This window comes from Bombus huntii, unplaced genomic scaffold (genome assembly GCF_024542735.1).
Source record: "Bombus huntii isolate Logan2020A unplaced genomic scaffold, iyBomHunt1.1 ctg00000058.1, whole genome shotgun sequence".
Taxonomy (NCBI): domain Eukaryota; kingdom Metazoa; phylum Arthropoda; class Insecta; order Hymenoptera; family Apidae; genus Bombus; species Bombus huntii.
The window spans coordinates 124,385-145,389 of NW_026099319.1; the positions used below are offsets into that span (position 1 = coordinate 124,385).

The 21,005-nt window shown below is 37.0% G+C and overlaps 3 protein-coding genes and 1 long non-coding RNA gene across 12 annotated transcripts in view; 2 read left to right on the top strand and 2 right to left on the bottom strand.

Moving 5' to 3' along the window:
* LOC126875835 (uncharacterized) overlaps window positions 1-21,005 on the top strand; it is a 148,009-nt gene that overhangs the window by 118,827 nt on the left and 8,177 nt on the right. The gene's annotated exons all lie outside the window — the stretch shown is intronic.
* Window positions 1-21,005, bottom strand: part of LOC126875803 (venom serine protease Bi-VSP-like) — a 163,932-nt gene that overhangs the window by 93,610 nt on the left and 49,317 nt on the right. Inside the window, exon 1 of one of the 6 annotated variants that reach the window (XM_050638727.1) lies at window positions 5,216-5,679. The exons of 4 other annotated variants lie outside the window; for them this stretch is intronic. The gene's annotated coding sequence lies outside the window, so the exon portion shown is untranslated. Of the gene's footprint in view, window positions 1-5,215; window positions 5,680-21,005 lie in introns of those variants that run through there. One more of the 6 variants, XM_050638715.1, reaches the window with a different exon arrangement.
* Window positions 1,310-9,176, top strand: LOC126875808 (omega-amidase NIT2-A-like). 2 transcript variants are annotated; one of them, XR_007693676.1, is made up of 5 exons: window positions 1,310-2,051; window positions 7,053-7,237; window positions 7,638-7,806; window positions 8,082-8,817; window positions 8,881-9,176. XR_007693676.1 is itself a non-coding variant. In XM_050638733.1 (4 exons), exons 2-4 carry the CDS (start codon window positions 7,154-7,156, stop codon window positions 8,892-8,894), a joined length of 267 nt encoding a protein of 88 aa, XP_050494690.1. In that variant the 5' UTR covers window positions 1,400-2,051; window positions 7,053-7,153; the 3' UTR covers window positions 8,895-9,176. The 2 variants fall into 2 exon arrangements, 1 of the variants encoding a protein (XP_050494690.1); XM_050638733.1 differs by lacking the exon at window positions 8,082-8,817 and having other exon boundaries at window positions 1,400-2,051.
* Window positions 2,997-4,269, bottom strand: LOC126875805 (venom serine protease Bi-VSP-like). The gene is made up of 3 exons (XM_050638730.1): window positions 3,625-4,269; window positions 3,355-3,450; window positions 2,997-3,283 (listed from the first exon to the last, which is right to left on the bottom strand). Exons 1-3 carry the CDS (start codon window positions 3,695-3,697, stop codon window positions 3,087-3,089), a joined length of 366 nt encoding a protein of 121 aa, XP_050494687.1. The 5' UTR covers window positions 3,698-4,269; the 3' UTR covers window positions 2,997-3,086.

Consider the following 21,005-nt stretch of genomic DNA (forward strand, 5'->3'; position numbering starts at 1 on the left):
AATTTCAATTTTTGACAAATTTGAAATCCAATATATTTTGCACAATTATTATTTATCAAAAAATTCCAAGTTAGTAACTTTCTTTTCAAATGGCAAATAACATATACTTTGACTTACCTGTAAGTTTTTGTTCCTAATCATCATTTCCTCTTATAGAACATCATTATTGTTCTTATAATTACTACCAGTGTCATAGATATTGTAGTGGCTACAACTGAATTAATAGAAAATGATAAATAACTGTGTATAACACTAACACATAATTGTGTATAACAATGACAGATAACTTTTACTTACATATCAGTCGATAAGGGATTACTGTGATATCCTGTTGATGTTTCTTAAGGCACTTGATTAGGTGCGATACGGTATCATTCCTTATGGTATACTGTAGATAAGTATTTTAGAAAATAACAAGAATAAATCTAAATTATTCAGAGGTTCCAGTTTCGGCTTAGACATAAATACAGGACCATTTGCAAAGAAGAAAGGGTGCGTTTCTACAGCCTCGTTATAGTAACCATGAATACCAATCTCTGAATTACTGGTTACTAAACATAAATATCCTATAAAATTTAATATATTTCTTTAATTTTTAATACATACATGAGTTAGTAGTTCTAAATTATGAATCATCCTACCTGTGATATTACACTTTTCCTTATAATATCATCACTCGAGTGAACAACATTAAGATCATGTAAACCATGTCATCCTATCTTACTGTGAAGATACTTAGTTATGTTATCTAACATTATAAAAATATCATCAAATTCAAGTCCTTTTATTCACATCACATGGCCACGACGATCTGGTTCTTCGTTATATAATGTTCTAAAATTTGTCGTATATATAGGATGTACAAACCGTGATATCAAGGTATCAGTTCTTCCTTCCCAAGGGACAGTTTCATTAAAATTCTGATAGAATTAAAAATTAATTATTAATATTCTAACAATCATATATGTTAAATACATTATAGTCAACGATATATACCTGAGCGAATGTAGGGGTGATTCCTTGATAATTATAAATGTCATCAGCCCACATCATTGTGCCACTTCTTTGTACTCCAGCCTCTAGATTAACAGCCTAAACAAACATACGAAATTTTATAGAAGCTGTACAAAATATAGTATATATGCGCAATATTGAAGCGTTCAAGGGGATATAAAGGTAATGTACATCACATACACGTGTACTCTCATGCAACAAAATACAATTAGATTTAATAGTATAAGCTCTTTTATTCATCATAATAGATTGGAAATTTAAGTGTCTTACGAGGGTGAGTAAAAAGTTACCCGCTCTGTCGGTGTAGAATTTATTTTAAGCAATTGTCAAAAAAGACATACATCATTTTTTGACATAATCACTCGATTTCTGTATACACTTTGTCCATTTGCCGAAGGACCTTTATATTTTCTCATTAAAAAATGTTTTGGGCTGAGCTGCGAACCACGAATGCATCGTCGTCTTCACCTTTTCATCAGCTTTTTCGGCATCCATCTCGCACAAACTTTTTAAAATCCAAATCTGTCGTGTACTATTGCATAAGCAGAGCCGTGGCTGATTTGCAAATGATTTGCCACATTATCCACTGTCACTCGTCTATTCCATAGAGCATAAGTTCATGAGCACGTTCAATGTTGTCATCGTGGATGTGGACGGGCGTCCAGCTGTTTTTTCATAACACTTGTGCGATCTTCTTTGAACTTTTGTGCCCATTCAAACACACTTCGTGACAAAACACTTTCTCCATAATGTGCATTAAATCTTTGATAAATATAGGCATCAAACATAACCTCCGACCACAAGAAACGAATCACAGCATCCTGCACTGTTTTCCTGCAAATCACCATTGCAAAGCGCCATTACTCGCGCAACGGTCACAAACGAATTGACGTAACACAAAGAAACCTGCGCAGCAGCACTGAACAGATATTGACGTCATACGAAGAGTGCAGATGGATCAATACGGTCGACAGAAGTTTTAACTATCTGGAGTGCGGATAAATTTTTACTGAGAGTCGTATAGGAATCTATAATCTGTAAGTACACCTTTGGCTGAATGGAAATTTCTCTTACATATAGTCAAAAATGCAGAAACTGTGTATTGAATTGGAAAGTGATAAAAAATAAGTGAAGTTTCGAGGTTGCATGTGATTGCATGAGTACACAGGACGTTTTTAGCGAATAAAAAATAATTTTGAAAGACACGAGACTTATCTTGTATTTTATGCACTCTCTGTGTCCGAATTTCCAGAAGCTCTCTATCTTATGAAGTGTTTTAGATTAGCCGGAAAATTTTGTACGTACATACAAGAAGTATACGATCTAAGTGGAATATTCCATTATTCTCTTGATACAAAAGAAACGAAATTTACAGAACTTCTCAGAAAGTTGGTTTATTATTACCAAATTAATAGAATTAATATACGTTTATCATCTTTACATACCTAAGTTGTGGAGGTTTATCGTGCGTAAAAAATTAGTGTCGTTTCAAAGTTACATTTCGTACATTTTAAGCCTATAATTTGTAACGTACAAAACAATGTAAATTTGAGCTGTTTCTTATCTCCACAATAAGAAAATCCAACTTTACGTTTTTTACACAATGATATTTATGGAACAGTAATATCATATTATTGCATCGCTTGGAGAATGAAGTCAAGGTACGATGTGACCCTAGTGTAAACGCTGGGATACCCAGCTGTGCCGCACTTATAAGCATAAGACACAATACCTATTAAATACGAGGTTAATTCATGTTGTATCAGCAGTGATCCGCCGCGGTCAGCCTGAAAGGATCGTTAAATTTTTAATCAAAGATACTGAAATATATCGATCGAATTGTATTGAAATTATACTTATATACAGTAATAATCTTCTATTGATTTGTGTATTGAAATACTCCAATTTATAACGTACATGTTATATGTATTTTGAGCAAAACTAAGATTAGAGGAAATTAGATTAAATACCATAACGAGGTGTGAGAAGTGGGCAAAACTATTAAATTGTGTTTATCTATTATTTTTAATGTTTAAGACGTCGATTTGATGTTAATTCGAATCGACGTGTCTTCAGATACCGTATAGTTTGTAGTAACTCTGTAACTTAATTACCGTACAAGAATCCTCTCCACCCTGAGCATGTTCGGCGCATATTATACCATCAGTGATATCAGGTGCATTAGGAAATTTGGAATAAGCTATTTTGCATTCGGCGTTCTTAATCACTGGCATTTGTACTTCCATTAATGCATTACGTCGTGGTCGTCCTACGAAGAAAATAAGAAAGATATTTAAGACTGGAACTATTTAATTTTATTATAAAATTGATATCACTTACTATATCTTAATGCTCCCGATCCAGCAACAAGGGGGTTATAGCCGACGAAGTTGCTCTTTCGTAGGGGCTCTTTCGTACAAATGGGATATACGTACCCTGAAAAATAAAAAAATAAATGAAAATGCAGGAAACTAATGACCAAAAGTATGAGAAAGAATTATACACGCTTTATGACACAATATATGTGTACAGTAAGAAATTTCAGGATATGATACTTCAGTAATACTCAATAGCATATATATATATATATATATATATTTGAGGACTTACTCGAAAATGGCACCTCCTCCACCAATCTAAGAATGGCAATATTATGATTGTGTATGTTTTCTATTCCATCCATATGTGCACAATGTGCTGCGGTCAAAACATGCCTAGCCGATATCAGGGAACCTCCGCACTTCCATAGTGGTTTGTCTGGGTTTCGGGGATTACGAAAACCTAATGCAGCGATTCATGGCCAAGCGCCTAAAATGCAATAGTCATAGTTGTGAATATACATAATTTTTTCTCACATAACGAGTAACAACGATTATTACCTATTCGAAATTCGATCATACAGCAGACGATAAGTACATACGTACAAATACTCTGAAACAGAGATTTGATAAAGACAGAAATTAAATTTTTATTCCAGTGGAATACAAATTATTAAATAATTCTATATAATTTCTATTTGAACTATACTGAACTATAAAGTTCAAACGTGTAATTTCTGCCCTAACAGTTTTTGATCTCTATCCATATTATTACTCCTATATCAATTTTTTATTTCAAGCAAAAAGATACTCTTCCTAACATGAAGTAAAAGAAAGAAATAATTCAAGTTAATAAGTAAAGTTACTACCGATAAAATCATAGCATTATTATTTAGTCTAATTGAAATGTACATTGATGTGCTGTTTAATGCCTTTAAAGTTCATTCTTTGCAGTAAATGGCTTATTATTAATCGGAAAGAAAGACATAAAACGTACCAAGTTCAGCTGGTTTACCATCGACCACCCTGGTATGAGAGACGTTGCTAAAACCTCAGTATGGTGGTCGCAAAGCCTTATACTTATACACAGTTTTTATTAAAATTTCTCTCTTCTCTTTGTTTGGATCGTTCGGACAGCAAACGATCGTAACATTGCCCTGGTATCTGCACACTGATCGTCTATAAAAATCGGTGGCTGTACGGTACTGTATCTGCCATATTTCTTGCAGAGGTTTACATTTTCTGTAGTCAAGGCACCTGCCTTCTTGATTGTCCGGTGTGGTACATTCTGGATCAAACAATTTTAAAACATTTATACAGTTCAAAGATGCGTAAGAAAGCGACACCGATTACTCAACTTTCGAAGTAAAAAGCCGATCGAGTCCACCGGATTGCCCTACAGACACGTATTAATCCGTAAGAGTTAGTCATCATGTTGATAATAATTATCTAAAGAAACTTTTCACGTGAAAATATAAAATTTTAATTGATTAGATATTGTGTTAGCCATACTTAAGAAAGAAAATGAAAATGAATGAAATGAAAGAAAAGGACTACCTTCAACCTCATTTTTTAAATAAACACTTTGTCAGTTTTGCGGTAAATAAGTTCTTAGGAATTCAGGACAGTTTTTAGTGAATCATTTTGTTTCGACCGTTCGCGGAGAGACGCGATCGCGAGATAGCACGTCAACGAGAGTTGTAATTTCCCGTTACGATTAAATAATCGACGCCACGAACTGATCAGTTCAGTAGTTCAATGAAATTCCACAGAATTAACACAAATAAATTAATGTTTATTTCAACAACTTATTAACTAGAAAGATATAAATGGAACAAAAAAAATGTAACTGCGTTTTGGTTGATAAGTAATGCGCGACATACCACCTGTGTTGACGGTTCGACTTCTCGAAAAGTTCTGAACGCCTTTCGATTTTTTTCGTTTTTTCTGGAAGGCGACCCCCACTACGTTCGGATCACGCCACATTCTTTTACGCGAGGTAAAATAACGACCACGAGTCGACGTTTCTGGAAGTCGCCCTGCTTAATGAATCATGCGCTTGCCACTACAATGTTTGTTTGCCGGGCAGACGCGACGGTCCGTCTGCGACATTATAGTGCCGCGATCGATAGTTAAGAATATGACCTATGGTAAGCCGCATGGCGTAACATTCTCCCCCCGTTGAGAGGGTACCGATCAAACTAGCGAGGTGTGGTTGAAGTTCCCATCTTATTTCGTCTCGGTGGCTAGTTGTTCGGGTTTCTCGAGATCGGGTTGAATTGGCAGTGGGACAAGCCTTTTGACGCCCCGATCCAAAATGCTTTTTGCCGTCTGAACTGTAGCTGTCCGGATGACACTGTCACGACCGGCATACTTCAAATCCGACGGACTGACGATAGAGATAAAGCACTCGGCGACAATGTATATCGCTGAAGTGCCTAATGAACCATCAACATCCCAACGGTCCTTCCACCGAAGGTTCTAGAAGAAAGAGCACGTGGCAACGGTCGCGGACGCCTAGCAAATGCATGGACGGTGGGGATGTTGAGGGATGACAAAAGAAAGTAATCGGATCCGATCGAAAGTAAAATCATAAGAGTCAGTCTTAAAAAGTCACGCCCAGAGTTCGGAAGTAGATTGTAAAGTGTATTGATGTTAGAAAAAAAATAAAGTTTTCTTTTTTTTATTTTTTACCTCAAATTCCTTTTTTATTTTGTTATTTTACGTGACAACACCATCGGCGCCTGGATGAACTCGGCCCAGAGGCCAATGCATGGAGGGAACGTTGTCCTCTCTGAGGATGACGATTGTGCCCTTTTGGATGCTGTGTCCACCCTTGCTCCATTTATTGCGGTTGGTTAGCTCGTTCAAATACTCCTTATGCCAGCGGTTCCAAAAATGTTGTTTAAGCTGTTGGATATGCTGCCATTTGGAGAGTCGGTTCGATGGAATGTCTCTGAAATCTCGATCACGTAAGCACATTAATGAATCGCCAATGAGGAAATGTCCGGGAGTGAGGGCTAGGAGATCATTTGGATCGGTGGAGATAGGAGTTAGCGGGCGGGAATTGAGGACTGCTTCTATTTCTATGATAAGAGTATTACGGTGTTAAGCTCATATGTTTCTGTTTCTCCACTCGCGCTGCGCCATAATATCCTTTGATATTTCCGATCCTCTGGTCGTACGAGGAATTGCCGATACATTTTCTCGATCTCGCCAGTGAGTACGTACTGATGAGCGCGGAATCTAATTAATATACAAAATAAATTGTGAATTGATTCGAGAATATAGGATTTCCCCATTTTCATGATTATCGTGATTTTTGTATAAATATATTTTTGAAGATACTAATAATTAGGTACTTATAAATTAGTATTATCAATTATTTTGCATTTATAATTCCGCCTCTAGTATAAGTGTTAATTGAAAACTAACTTTATGTTTCAAAAAGTACTAGCAAAGTCGTTGAGTAACAAGCCACTGATGCTAACACAAATAGCATTGTCGTAATTAAATATTTCTAAATATTCATTTTTCATTTTGAACCTGTAGAAACAATTTATTATATATACTATTAGCTAAGTAATTGCATATTTAATTAAGTCGAAATATAAAACTTAGTTATTTTAATAATTTAAAAAATAAAAAACTGACAAACATTTCAATTTAATTTATGGTTGGAACAAAAGACATTTCATTAATTGAAATATTGCAACGCAGAGTACTTTCCAAAATACGCCGAGAGTATTCCTGATGGTGAAACGAGCGTTGCTTCATCGAACGCAGCTAAAGAAAACAACATCTATGTAGTTGGTGGTACGATGCCTGAAATAGAGGGCGATAAATTGTACAATACCTGTACTATTTGGGGTCCCGATGGAACTTTGATAGCAAAACACCGAAAGGTAAGTAATATATTCCTTTATGGCTTTGAATTTGAAAATATTGGGGCGAAGAAAGTGACTCTATCTAGGAATAATTTAGGAATATACATATGTACATACGTATACTATAACCAATTCTATAATTTACGGTTTATAAAATACGTTATGATACGGGAAACGCCCATTTTTGTTGTAATGTGTTTGTGTTGTATAAATTTTTCAAATACTTAAAATATTATTATACTTATTTTTTCTCCTTTTTAAACATTATTAAATGATAAGATTTTTTAATAAAAGAAAGTGATAAAAACGCTGTCAGTTATTAAATAAAAAATAATTAAAGTTTAGGAGTTGGTAACTTTGATATTAAATTACAAAAGTTGCAGCAATAGAATTAGCGACTACATTTTTATGTTATTAGGTACATCTATTCGACATCGACATTCCTAATAAGATTACTTTTCGAGAGAGTGATTCACTCAGTCCTGGTAACTCCCTAACGACGTTCGATGTGAAGGGCTGCAAAATAGGTATTGGCATTTGCTATGATATTAGATTCGAGGAAATGGCACGCATTTATCGGAACAAAGGTACAGTAACTTAATCGATCAATACTTAACTAGCAAAAAATTAAATATCTTTCTTAAATATATTCTATATAAAATTAATATAATCTGTAACTCTGTATAAACAGAAGCTTAATTTAAAAAAACCAGTATATTTGCTGAAAATGAAACAAATAAAAGAATTAAAAGCACAATAAGAGGACTGTCCTCGCATATTCAGAAATGATGGAATGTGAACCGTGCAACTACGAAGTTAATTGGTATTCGGTAACTTCATATTTCCTGCTTCTCTGGGTTAGGTTGCCAAATGCTGATATATCCAGCGGCATTCAATATGACCACTGGACCACTGCACTGGTCATTACTTCAGCGTTTCAGAGCGAATGATAATCAATTATACGTTGCCTGCATATCACCGGCTCGTGTTCCTTAAGCAAGTTACGTCGCATGGGGACATACACAGTTGACCAATCCCTGGGGAAAGATTCTTTACGATTTGGAAACTCAAGAGAATATGGCAGTCACCGATATCAAAAAAAAAAAAAAAAAAAAAAAAAAAAAAAAAAAAAAAAAAAAAACTGGCGAACCGTGTGTTACCACAACGAGACACGCGATGCTATTTGTCGCTTTAAATTGTGCCGCAACTCGTTTTTGAGATCTTTGCCAGGGGCGCGTTAAAAGATGCTGAAAATATATTTCTGGCTTTTCTGGGGTTTAACTGAAATATGACAAATAACGTTGTAAAACATATGTACTTATGACTTACAGAGTAATTGAGTGTACAAAATATATAGTATACAAAATAGCCAGCGATTTAGGGCTTTAAAAGATCAAAAGGAAAGAAAAGGAAAGAAAAGAAGAAAGATAATATATTGTGGCAGTCTAAGTCGATCTAAGAAAATAGATAAAGGGAGGGAGGGGCAAAGCTAGTTAATCTGGAAAGAATCCAAGCGTCAATTTCAAGCATTTACAGAGAATCAAGCGGGCTGGTTAAAGTCGTGAGTTGAGCAATTATCCCGCGTTAGGTTCAATCAGGTTAGTCCCACGCGAAATTGATCCAACCATGCGAAAACGAGTGTATTCTGATTTCTGTCGCAGATACTTCTGGCTAGTGCAGTACCTACACGGTGGTTGTTGAAATAGCCGCTTCTCATCTATTTTCCCTAGCGCGGACATCATCCTTTGATCCCTTACGACTAACGAAGTTTTCTAAGATGTACGGCAGTTTGAGATTCTACTTGAAAATGATCATGATTGCGGTCTGTGTGTCGTCTGCTCTTCTTTTTGTCCTTCCGTTAAAGACTGGTAAGTTGATACTGATTAATTATGCGATCGAAACCCTATATAATGGCTACAAAAATGCCGCTAATATAATATTCCTTCTTTCTTGTATCTTCTTTCTTGTATCTTCTTTCTTGTATATATATCTTGTGTATATATATATATATATATATATATATATATATATATATATATATATATATATATATATATATATATATATATATATATATATATATATATATATATATATATATATATATATATGTCGGGTCACGATTCGAATTTTGGGCGCGCGACGACTCTTCGTGTGGACTAGCCATCGTTTCACAAAGCCGAGATTTTATTTAGACATATATACAGGTCTATCACTAAGCTTAACAAATAATAAGTACAACTAATAATAAGTCTAACAAACACTAAGCCTAATGAATAATACGATCTACGAATAATTAAATTAAATAATACTATTAGCAATGTTTGAGTTCAAACGAATCCACGATCACCGGGATAACTCCTTACTAAGCGAAACTAACTTAGACGCAAATGCGATCGTCGAAAATGCTCGATGTATCACTGCGCCAAATACGATAAGGATAGGTTCGACAAAAACAAAGCTAAAATAGTTAGGTTCAACCTTGGCGATTTCGTGTTACGTAAAAACGAGGAAAGAAACCAGACGAAGTTAGATCCGAAATTCAGGGGTCCATTCGTAATAGCCGAGATTTTGGAAGGAGATAGATATACCCTAAAAACCTTAGACGGTAAACGATCATATAAGGACAGACACGACAGACTGAGAAAAATGCCAGAAGGTTGCGTCCCTGCTGAGTTAGACGTCTGCGGTGATGACAACGGCGGTGATAATAACGATGCAAGTACACTGACCTCAGAGGATCATTAACACTGCGTTGTGGTCATAGTAATACACCGAGTGGTTTTATGTGCTTTTGTTGTAACCCGTTGAGTGGGTTGATGTGTTTTTGTTGTAACCCGTTGAGTGGGTTGATGTGTTTTTGTTGTAACCCGTTGAGTGGGTTGATGTGTTTTTGTTGTAACCCGTTGAGTGGGTTGATGTGTTTTTGTTGTAACCCGTTGAGTGGGTTGATGTGTTTTTGTTGTAACCCGTTGAGTGGGTTGATGTGTTTTTGTTGTAACCCGTTGAGAGGGTTGATGTGTTTTTGTTGTAACCCGTTGAGTGGGTTGATGTGCTTTTTGTTGTAACCCGTTGAGTGGGGTTACGTGCTTTTGTTGTAACCCGTTGAGTGGGGTTACGTGCTTTTGTTGTAACCCGTTGAGTGGGCTTACGTGCTTTCTGGGTGTAATGCACCCAACGTGGCAATATGATCCAACAAACTGAGGTTCACCGGTGTACGAAATCGAAAATGATCTGTTGTGTCATTACGGTCTGGCTGGCGACTCACAGAACGCACCTAACACTTTGAATACAAATTATAACATTACAAATTCCTATTCTCTTTTATTTTTCTGTTGTCAAACCTCCGAACGAAACTTTGTTATTGCACTGGACCCTTGACTTACTTGGACATTTAGTTAAATCGCAAATAATGTCAGTTGTATCGAATCTAATGTAAGAAATACGATATTTTAGTTACACACGAGGACGTGTGATAGTCAGGATGGCCGTGTCGGAGATGAAAGAACACCGGAGCCTTTGGAATTTTGGATAATCCCGCAACATTGTAACCTAGAGTCTACTATAGCTGTAATTGAACAATTGTAGTTATTCAACCCGATTGTAATTATTCGAGAATTGTGATAATGAGCTTGGGTTCGAGGCGACAGTCAGTCGCCGAACGTAGCCGCGGTCACGGGATGAACGCTTTGCCTAACAAAGGTATGAAGTAATTCTATAGCTCTCCTTAAAAGAAATATTTGTGGCGACACGCGACAGTAAACATTCCAACGGTTTCTGTCCCGTGGCTCGCCACGTGCAGACCCTATTCTTCGAGTAAGATGATTGCCAGATGTCGATGCGTCTCCGCAGTACATGTTCGGCTAGCCCGAGGGCCCGTTATAAATCTTAAGGTTTAGTTAACTAAAGTCCTTCAAACAGACAAACAGTCTTTGTCCCAACTACGGGAAGATAGGGAAGACATATTTTTCAACGAGCGGCGTCTCCCACTAGCAACTTTCCCTCGAGGGCGGCTAGCATCCTTTTCTAACCACCGATATGGAGATTAACCAATTAGCAGCAACACTTTCTGAACGAAGGCTTTTCTCGACGAATCCGATGATCTCGTATCCTTAGACACACCCCGTTATAGTTTTCCTGTGTGGCATCATCGGGACGGGAAAGGCTTTCTCGCTCGCGATCTCATCGATCCAAGAGTAACGCCTTCGCGATCAGTGATTATTCTCAGACTTAGACTTTGTGAGTACGTTCTGTTGTCATCCCGTTGACCGCGGATTCGTTATTGAACCTAGGATCATTGTCATTAGTATCTCGAGCACCTAACTACCGCGGTTACTTGTCCGGTTCTATAATAATCGTATTTGCACTAGTCAATGTCTTCTCCATTGCATAACGACAACGTGTAACCCAAACGAAGATTCGTTTCACGCCCCTAACCCTAATTCTAATGTAAACCCGATATATATATATATATATATATATATATATGTATGTATAAGATTTATAAAATGAATGCTCGGTAAAATGTCTGTGATAAATAATAGCAATTAAAATGGAAAAATTTTTAATTGCATTGCTTCGACTATACATATACATATACTTAATGTGACTTACTTTGTATGAGAAAAATTCTGTTTGCCAATTCGATATCGAGAGCTGATAATGCTAACATACGATGAAACGATAACAGAAGAATCCGAATATTCAGAACTTTTCACGATATATGTTAAATAATATTATGAAATAAATTAAATAATTACCCCGCATTGCTTCCAGCGTACGTGTTCACGATTCTCGGCGAAACCGAATATGGCAGCAGGAAATCAACCAATCACAACTTCGGAAGAAAGTAAAGCGCGGGAAGAAATCGCGGCATCCAGCTTCCTGCGAATCTATTCTCGATCTCGATGTAAGCAGTAATCTTTCGATAATCGTTTTGCAAAATGGCGTGTCTTAAACGAAGTGTATAGTAAAATTCGTATTTGAGAGACGCATAAATAAACGATATCAGGCTATTTCCCGCGAGAAATTCACGTTCGGTTGCAACATAACATGTCACGTATGTATTTTCGTCGAAAACTGATTTCGAGGGACGTGTATATGTGCGTATCAAGTTACTTGGCGAAAGTTCAACGACAGACTGTGACTTTAAAACAGTATGTATGCCTATGTTTGTTGTCCGAGAATTGGAAGAATCTGTCATGTTTTGTTTACGTCGGCTGTAATGGAGTGGTGTTTTTGTCTTGTGGTAACTGAATGTCTCAAACAACAAACTCGAGATTTCAATCGATCTTCGAAAAGAAGTCATACCCATTGGCCTTGGGTGAGTTGTGATTTCATTAACTTTTTAATTCATAATTGATAACATAAGGTTATTGTAAGACCGATGAAAATATGGATAGCAACCAATTGCAATTGAATATCTGGCCTGTCTTGCACTATTGAAATTTTGCAAGTCACTAAAGTTACCAGCATTAATATGTTCCCTTGCACAAGTTTGACGATAAAACAAATGAAATTTTACTATTTGCAAGTTATTTGATTATTGTATTTAACGAAAAATTATAAAATCATAAAATAGAATTCTATATAACCTGTAAATCGTAACTTGTCAATCTACTAGTACATATATTATAAATTGGTAAACTTTTGTGTGTGGGGGAGGGGGTGCTAGATGTAACACTGATACGACATTTTGAAAAAATATTTAATTATAATCATGAAAGGCGTTATTGAAATATTGAGTTTTTATTAATGTTCCTTGCAACTTCGAGTTTGCGTACTATATTTAAAATGTACATAAGATATAAAGTATATTGACAAGTAACAGTCACAAAATTGTTTCAAATGAGGATAATCATCCTAATATCAACTTATCAATTGTGATCTGATAAACAAGAATTCAAAATACAGTTAAACTGTGTTCTACATACAATAATCTTTTTCGGAGGAGATTTAAATATATGAACATATTGTGATATTTTGTCCATAATAACATGAATAATATAAAGTTTCGTATTACATATACTCTATTTTTTAATATATTCTGCATATCTCATTTTATGACAACAGACAAGCAAACTATATTCCCATTATAAGCTTCGCTCTAATTTCGCATCGTTTCACCTGAATATATCGTGAAATTTCATCCCGTCAAAATTTTGCGTCAATCTTTTTTATCTTAAAGGATTAAAGACAGTTGCAAAACGCCACGGTGTTTCGGGGTTTGTTTAAATTTCCGCCAAATGAAAAAGAAGTTTCGCGAAAAATGGTAGTTACTAACGGCACGTCTGGTTACAATTTTCGTTTACAATTCTTTTGGCGAGTAAATATGACGTACTGGGTCGATACTAAGTAGTCGGTTGTCCCTGAAATTTGAACTGTTGAGAACGAGGTAATAACAGGGCGACTGGTTTGTTGCTGTGTAACGTATACACGTTTCTGAATAGTTTTCTACTTTAAATGAAATTAACTGCTACCCGACGGAGTTTCGACGTAGCGATAAACACGCCACTGAAAAAAGCGACGAATGGGAATGGAAAATACGTAAAGATTTTTTTGACAAAATAAAGAATCATTTTGTCAGATTTCAAGAAGAGTTTGGGTAAATTCAATTTATGCTCTTTGCTACTTGACTTATGTTTATAACACTAAAAGTTATCTTTACAAGCAGCGAAGTGATTTAGTTTCATCCGTAGTTCGGTTGCTTCCAATTTTTTCATTTTCACATTGTGTAAATTTCGACCAATTGCGGGGAGACGTAATCGCGAGGAGAGACGTCAACGGGGGTCGTAAATCCCCGTTACGATTATAACAATCGACACCACGAATTGATCGATCCCCTGATTTCCGTTGAGATAATAGGGGTGATTGAGTTTGTATAACACTGTGATTCACAGAATTATAAATTATATATTTCCAACACTTAGATTACACTGACGTAGAGAAATAAATAGTTAACAACTTGTCGCATGAAGATGCGATAGATATGTACGCTAGAGCAGGGCTCTTATAATGGAAATTAATGTATTAATGGACTTAGCACTATAATATATTTAGGAGAGAAGATGTGTGTTCGACAACACCGAGAACCGACAAAAGATTTGCGTGAAGTATGCGACTCTCGCGCTATGTGTAGACTGCCGCGTTAGGCGTTAGTTTTTAGACTGTCTGTCGCTCTTTTTCTAATACGGAAGAAAAGTTCGGTGTGGGTGTGCCCCTGTGCCTAAAGAACGCGGATTCGTTGTTCCCACTTTCGTTAGAAAAAGTGAGGGCCACGAAGCGCGGTGTCGATTGGTCATGACCTGCACTACTGCTCGAAGGGATGAGTATCGAGTCTCCTACCATCGTGGTGGATAGATGACTGTGTGCGTGAGAAAAACCTAGCTTGTTTTATTACAGGGCTATTCGGATTTTCCTAATGGGTGCATACCCGCTTTCTCCGTGTTTTAAGTGCGACTAATAAACCCAAGGACCTCTCTAAAAACCGACTGTGTTTCGAGAATATTTTTAAGCTTTAGAAATTCTTCAAGACAAACGGATTGAAGACACATGGCGAAACAATACAGGGAAGTGAAAGTTATGGTGGGTCCTTAGGTTTATTGAGGGTCGAAGTGACGTTACGCAGGTCGGTTGTTGTCCGGTCGCGCGGGCTGGCGTGCAGATGTTTTAGGCGGCGTAACACATTGCGTATTACAATATTGATGTTAAAATATTATTATAGAAAAACATGTTAGCAACTTAATTTTCTATTTGTTCGTTTCTCTGTTTTCCTTATTCTGTTTTTGGATTTGTGGTGGATGATTTAAATAATGACGTGACGAGTTGATACTTGATATTGTCAAATATATTTAAAATTATTCTAAATACAGAATTAATCGCACGGGAGACAAAGATTTTGTAACGAATCCTAGCGGCTGCCATTTGTCGTTCACGCGCTGTTGCCGATACCGAATGCGCTAATGTCACGTAAAATAACAAAATAAAAAAAGAAATTTGAGGTGTAAATAAAAAAAAGAAACTTTATTTTTTTTCTAACAACAATTCACTTTACAATCCACTTCCAAACTCTAGGCGTGACTTTCCAAGACTGAAGCTCTTATGATTTGACTTTCGATCGAATCCGATTACTTTCTTTTGTCATCCCTCAACATCCCCACCATGCATTTGCATTTGCTAGGCGTCCGCGACCGTTGCCACGTGCTCTTTCTTCTAGAACCTTCGGCGGAAGGACCGTTGGGATGTTGATGGTTCATTAGACACTTCAGCGATATTGCCGCCGATTGTCGCCGAGTGCCGCCACATCTTTATCTCCATCGTCAGTCCATCGGATTTGAAGTATGCCGGTCGTGACACTAACATTGTGGCGTCAGAGACGATGCGTTTTGACTCGCGAAAGGCGTTTTCGGTTTGCTTCGACCACTCGATTCGCCGCGAACAGCTCGTACGTATCTTTGTTCGCGGATCCGCGTAGTTTGTTGCACGAGTATACGTTTATATTGACACCGGTGTTCACAAGAAAAGAGATCCTTGGTGCCCTGTCCGTCACGAAAATGCGATGGGATACTAAAGCCATCGCCACATGCCGCGTTTACGGACGGCTGGTCTCGTTTCACTGGGTCCAGTTGCAAGGGGCCCGGCACTTCCTTGCGCGGTCTCGAAAGGTCTCGTGGTAATAGCAGAGACCAGACTTCTGCGGTCTGTCCTTCGAACTTGATATCAATCTTGCCTTCCGTATGTAGAATAACGATGTGAGGTGGATAGTGGGTGAAGGTGCCCACAAGAAATACTCTTGATGTTCAACAAAAAAGTTAATTAAATTATTAACAATCAACAGTCAACAATTTATGATCAACAATTAACGACTAACGATTAACTGTCAACAACAATTAACGATTAACGATTAACTGTCAACAACAATTAACGATTAACGATGAACGATCAAAAACAATTAACGATTAACGATGAACAACGATTAACGATTAACTATCAAGAGTCAATAATCACGTATCTCTAATTGTGTTTGCTTCGCTATGACGCTTAACCTTTCGCACTCCGCAGCTCGGGGCAGAATGAATCTTTGATTCGAAACCAAATGGATTCTTTTCTTTGTTGCCCCTCGATATCTCCACTACGCACGCGTTTATTAGATGTCCGCAACGGTTGCCGCGTATGCATTCTTCCGAATATTCGGCGAAAGAACTGTAGGGATATCAATGGTACATTAGGCGTGTCGGCCTTACGCTTTGAAGGTATAGCGCTTTGTGTCGCGAAGCCGTTGGAAAGTTCCATGGTCGAGTGCCACCACAGATGCATGACGATTAGATACAAACGCTTCAAGTATTACAATTAATAGCTGATACAATTGCAACAAAACAGATGTCCTTTATGCAAGACTACTGAAATTACACAGCTACAATAAAATAAGGAATACGTCTGTACTATGGGAAACATAAATAAATATACACATAGTAGCTTATACAACATGTATGTGGAGGACGATTAAACGCGTTGTTGATTAATGACCAGACGAGTTGATACTTAGTGTAGTCAAATGTATTTAAAATTATTTGCAGTACAGAATTAGTCGTCGTTCGCTTAGTGTTGCTCGATATGTGTATACAAGGTAATGCTTACGTTCGTTCGATATTAATTCGCTATAAGAATGTTCGATACTAACTGTCTTAACGATCGTGTTCTTTTATTTATACTCGGGGGAGTATCGAAAACTTTAAATTCAACCTCGGTTGACGATTGCACGCAGCGGCAACATTGTTTTGCCCGGAGTTTGTTTATCGTTACGCTTTGCTTGTCACGTAAAAGTAATGGGAAAATAATAATAAAAAAATGTTGGGTTCTTGAACCAGAGTTCGAGATACCTCTATTCTATAATAGGATTACAAGTGTGCGATTAAACTGTTACCGAAAGACTGAAGCCTCGATCAAGAACCAGCCCTTCTAGATGTTCGTTTATCTTATGCCTACGTGCCGAATTCATAATCCTTTATTTTGGGAGTCGGTGTCGTGTGCAAGGCGGTTCAGGTTTCCTGAGTCGGTTGGACATATTTGTTGACGTTACATTCCCCCAGTGTTAGAGTGCGGCTGGTCCTCCAGACTCTTATTTTCGGTGTAGTGCCTCCTTTTGTATGCCCTTTTGGAATCTTACATGCCTTGCTTCGAGGATGACTGAATTGGTGTCTTCAGGTAATTCTCGTAATGGTTGTATTTCAGGTGTGGAATATGTGTTTAAAGGTGCGCTCTATTGGTCTAGAGATATTGCTTATACCTGTGTCTTTTTTTTTCTTTGGTTTTACAACATAATACGCGAATACATAATTTGGAAGGTAGGCATTTGCTTATAATATCGAATAATCCTATTTTGTTAAATATACATATGTTCCTAGTAATGCTAGATCAATATAACTAATAATTTATAAGACACTTAGTTCCTATTTCTTAAGACTTCTAATTCTATGTTCATAATTAAGAGAGTTTACTTCGTTGGAAATTTGATTGAGGTGCATTCTATACGATTATACATTATTAATGATTTTTGGAGCGTTTTCAATTTTTGTTAGGATTTCTTCTAGACTGTCAGTTAAGGGTAAAGCTATAGTTTTGAAATTTGTTTTGTAAGTTATATTGGTTTTTAAGTTATTGTTTTCATCAAAAAATTTATCTATATTTTTATTCATTAATTCTAAATTATCGTTATCCAGAGTTACAAATAGACTTCTAGAAATGGATCCAACAAAATTCAATGAGCCTCTTCGGTAACAAGTGTGTGTCATAAATTTAATATGCATGATTACATTGTCTAAATTTCTTTTGCGAGCGCGTGTAATCATTTCATTGGAATACGGGCATTCACTTTTAAAATGTTCTGTTAACATTAGTCTAAATCTTTTAATTTCGCTGAGTTTTGCATATATATCCTTAATGTCTAAACCTATAATTACGTTTACGGATTCGCTATATAAGTATGCATGAGCTAATTTTTCTTGATATATAGAACTACCATTAAGGGGTATAACGTTTAGCTTAGCTAACTATGAAGAAGGTGAAGATCGTCCTGGAAAGTAAGGTTTAATACGGTTACCATGTATTTTCCTAATCGAGTGATTTACTATTATTTCATAATAAGGGGTTTTTCACTTTTTCAATGGTGTATGGCCCTGGCCATTCAGTATCTATCTTGTGTTCTTTATGATCGTTATGAATTAATACTAAATGTCCTTCTTTAAAAATAGATTGAGGTTTGGCAATTTTAGAGAAGTTTCTAATAAATTTTCTATAGTATCCAGCTAGCCCAAGGAATGATTTTACATCTGTAGGATTTTTTGGTAGTTTGAAATTCTTTACTGCTTCTATCTTTTTAGGGTTAGGTTTTACTCCATCTGCTGTCACTACATGTCCTAGATATTCTAATTCGGGCTTTAAGAATTCACATTTATCTGGTTGTATTCTTAGACCTACTTTCCCGAGTCTTTGGAATATAATGACTAAGTTTTTAGTATGTTCTTCCATCGATTGCCCGAATATAATGATATCATCGAGATAAACGAAACAATGATTGTTAATCAAACCTCTTAACGTGGTATCCATCATTCTTTGAAAGGTAGCAGGTGCGTTCTTGAGCCCGAATGGCATTCTATTATAGTGGAAGTGTTCTTATGGTGTGCTAAATGTAGTGTATTTCTTTGAATTCTCGTCCATGGGTATTTGATGGAACCCTGAGGATAAGTCTAAAGAGGAGAAATATTTCTTATTTCCTAGCTGTGATAGTATATCGTTAATGTCAGGTAGTGGATACGCGTCTTGGTCTGTTAGTTCGTTTAACTTCCTAAAGTCAATCACTACTCGCCACTTTTGTTTCCCTGATGCGTCGATTTTCTTTGGAACGACCCAGACAGGAGAGTTATAGGGAGAGTCGGAGGGTTCTATAATCTCTTTGTTTAACATTTCAGTCATCTGTTTATTTATTTCGGTTTTATGATGTTCGGGAGGACGGTAGGATTTTACGTTGATGATCTTGTTACGTAGATGATACATTTACACTGTACACGTGAATGTGTGTGTAAGCGTCAGAGGGCGTCCAGGTCTCAGTAGAGACAAAAGACGATTGGAGGCTGTTAGGAGAATCTAGAGGAGGTGGTTGACAACAAGCGTGCGTGCAAGAAGGTTATCGAAGTCTTCAGAGTGTAATATATATATGTATAGCTGTTGTGTGCGAAATAAAGTAAACTATTTGTATTTTCGAATCCTCTCTATACCTTAACATGGTAGCAGAGCGTGGTTACTAGTTTTGCAAGCTATTTAGTGCGTGGTTTTTAGTCTTGCGAGTTTAGTAAGGGAAGAAACGTTCAAAGAATATAAAATAAAAGAAAAAATACTTCAAGCACGTAGGAACGCTTGAGTAAAGAATAGGAAATCAATTAAAATGGAGAGATCGGAAATTATGCTATCGATATTCGATGGTGAGGGTTACGGTATGTGGAAGAAAAGAATAACAATGTTTCTGAGATATAAAGAATGTGATATTGTTATAACTAGAGTGAAGACTGAAACAGACAATCCAGACTGGGATAAAAAGGATCTGAAGGCGATAAATATAATTTACAGTGCCTTCTCAAATAGACAATTAGAATATATTAGGGAAGAAAAAACAGCGTATGAAATAATGAAAAAGTTCGACGAAGTGTACTTGAAAGAATCGACGGCACTAGATCGTGTGCAGAAGGAGATTGGAGAAGATAAGTCTTGATAAATACAGTGATTCAGCATCGTTTTTTAGCGATCTTGAAAAATTAATAAATGAATTAAAAGGTGCAGGCGCAAAAGTGAGTGAGAGGGAAAAGCTGAATTACATGATAAATACGTGTTACGTCGCGTAACTCTACCTAGCCCAGGCCACACACCGCGGGCAAGATGGCAACCAGATGTCTTCGGATACTCACTGCGTACCCTCAATAGTCTCAAGTATCTTCCATAAATCTTAGGAATTTCCTAGTCGAGGTCCTTCAAACTGAACAAACGTCTGTTTCCAAAGCATTTCTAAAGACCTTTGTCTACTACGGCTTGACAAGGGAAAGTTGGTTTTTCTCACGTATGATGCAACTTTCCTCCCACGAACCACTTTCTCTCGAGGGCGGTTAAGACCCTTCGTTTAACCAATTAACAACGAAGACTATTTCCCTCACTCCCTTAGTCAAAATCGTCACCAACAAATCCGATGGTCCCGTGCGCTAGACACACCCATCCTTAGCTTTCCTCCGCCACAGCATCGTCTCCGAACATCACTGACTTTACATCCTTCGAACAGTCAACATCCTTCGACCGGGTTTACACCCGAAGATCAGTCAGTCTCAATCAAGCATCTCGTCAAGCGGTCAGCAATTCGAATACAATGAGTCGACAAATCCATCAGTATACGCGATAATCCGTCTAGAGACTCAGGTCGCACTCATTCGTAGTCATCTCATAACAAATATTCATTTTGTGTTACACCGAAGTTGTTGGTTTGTGAAAATATATAATAACCTGTTAGCAACAGCGTTATCCTTCATTTAACTACCCTTATTATCCTAAACGAAATAAGGGATCGAGCGATTCGCGGCGTCGATTAGCAAATCGTAACGGGAATTTACGACTCCCGTTGGCGCGCTTCTTCGAGATCGCGTCTCCCAGCGAACGTGCGAAAACAATACGTTACCCGAAGAGTATAGCTACATAGCGGATATAATAGATGCAGTGAAAGAAGAGAAACAAACGGTAGCGTGCGTGAAGA

Excerpts from the sequence above, each read along its gene's own strand:
- LOC126875808 (XM_050638733.1), top strand. The coding sequence starts at position 7,154 with ATGCCTGAAATAGAGGGCGATAAATTGTACAATACCTGTACTATTTGG. Across the intron at positions 7,238-7,637 it reads TGATAGCAAAACACCGAAAG|GTACATCTATTCGACATCGA; the intron begins GTAAGTAATATA and ends TTATGTTATTAG.
- LOC126875805 (XM_050638730.1), bottom strand. The coding sequence starts at position 3,697 with ATGGATGGAATAGAAAACATACACAATCATAATATTGCCATTCTTAGA. Across the intron at positions 3,451-3,624 it reads GGAGGAGGTGCCATTTTCGA|GGTACGTATATCCCATTTGT; the intron begins GTAAGTCCTCAA and ends TTTATTTTTCAG. Across the intron at positions 3,284-3,354 it reads ATCGGGAGCATTAAGATATA|GACGACCACGACGTAATGCA; the intron begins GTAAGTGATATC and ends TTTTCTTCGTAG.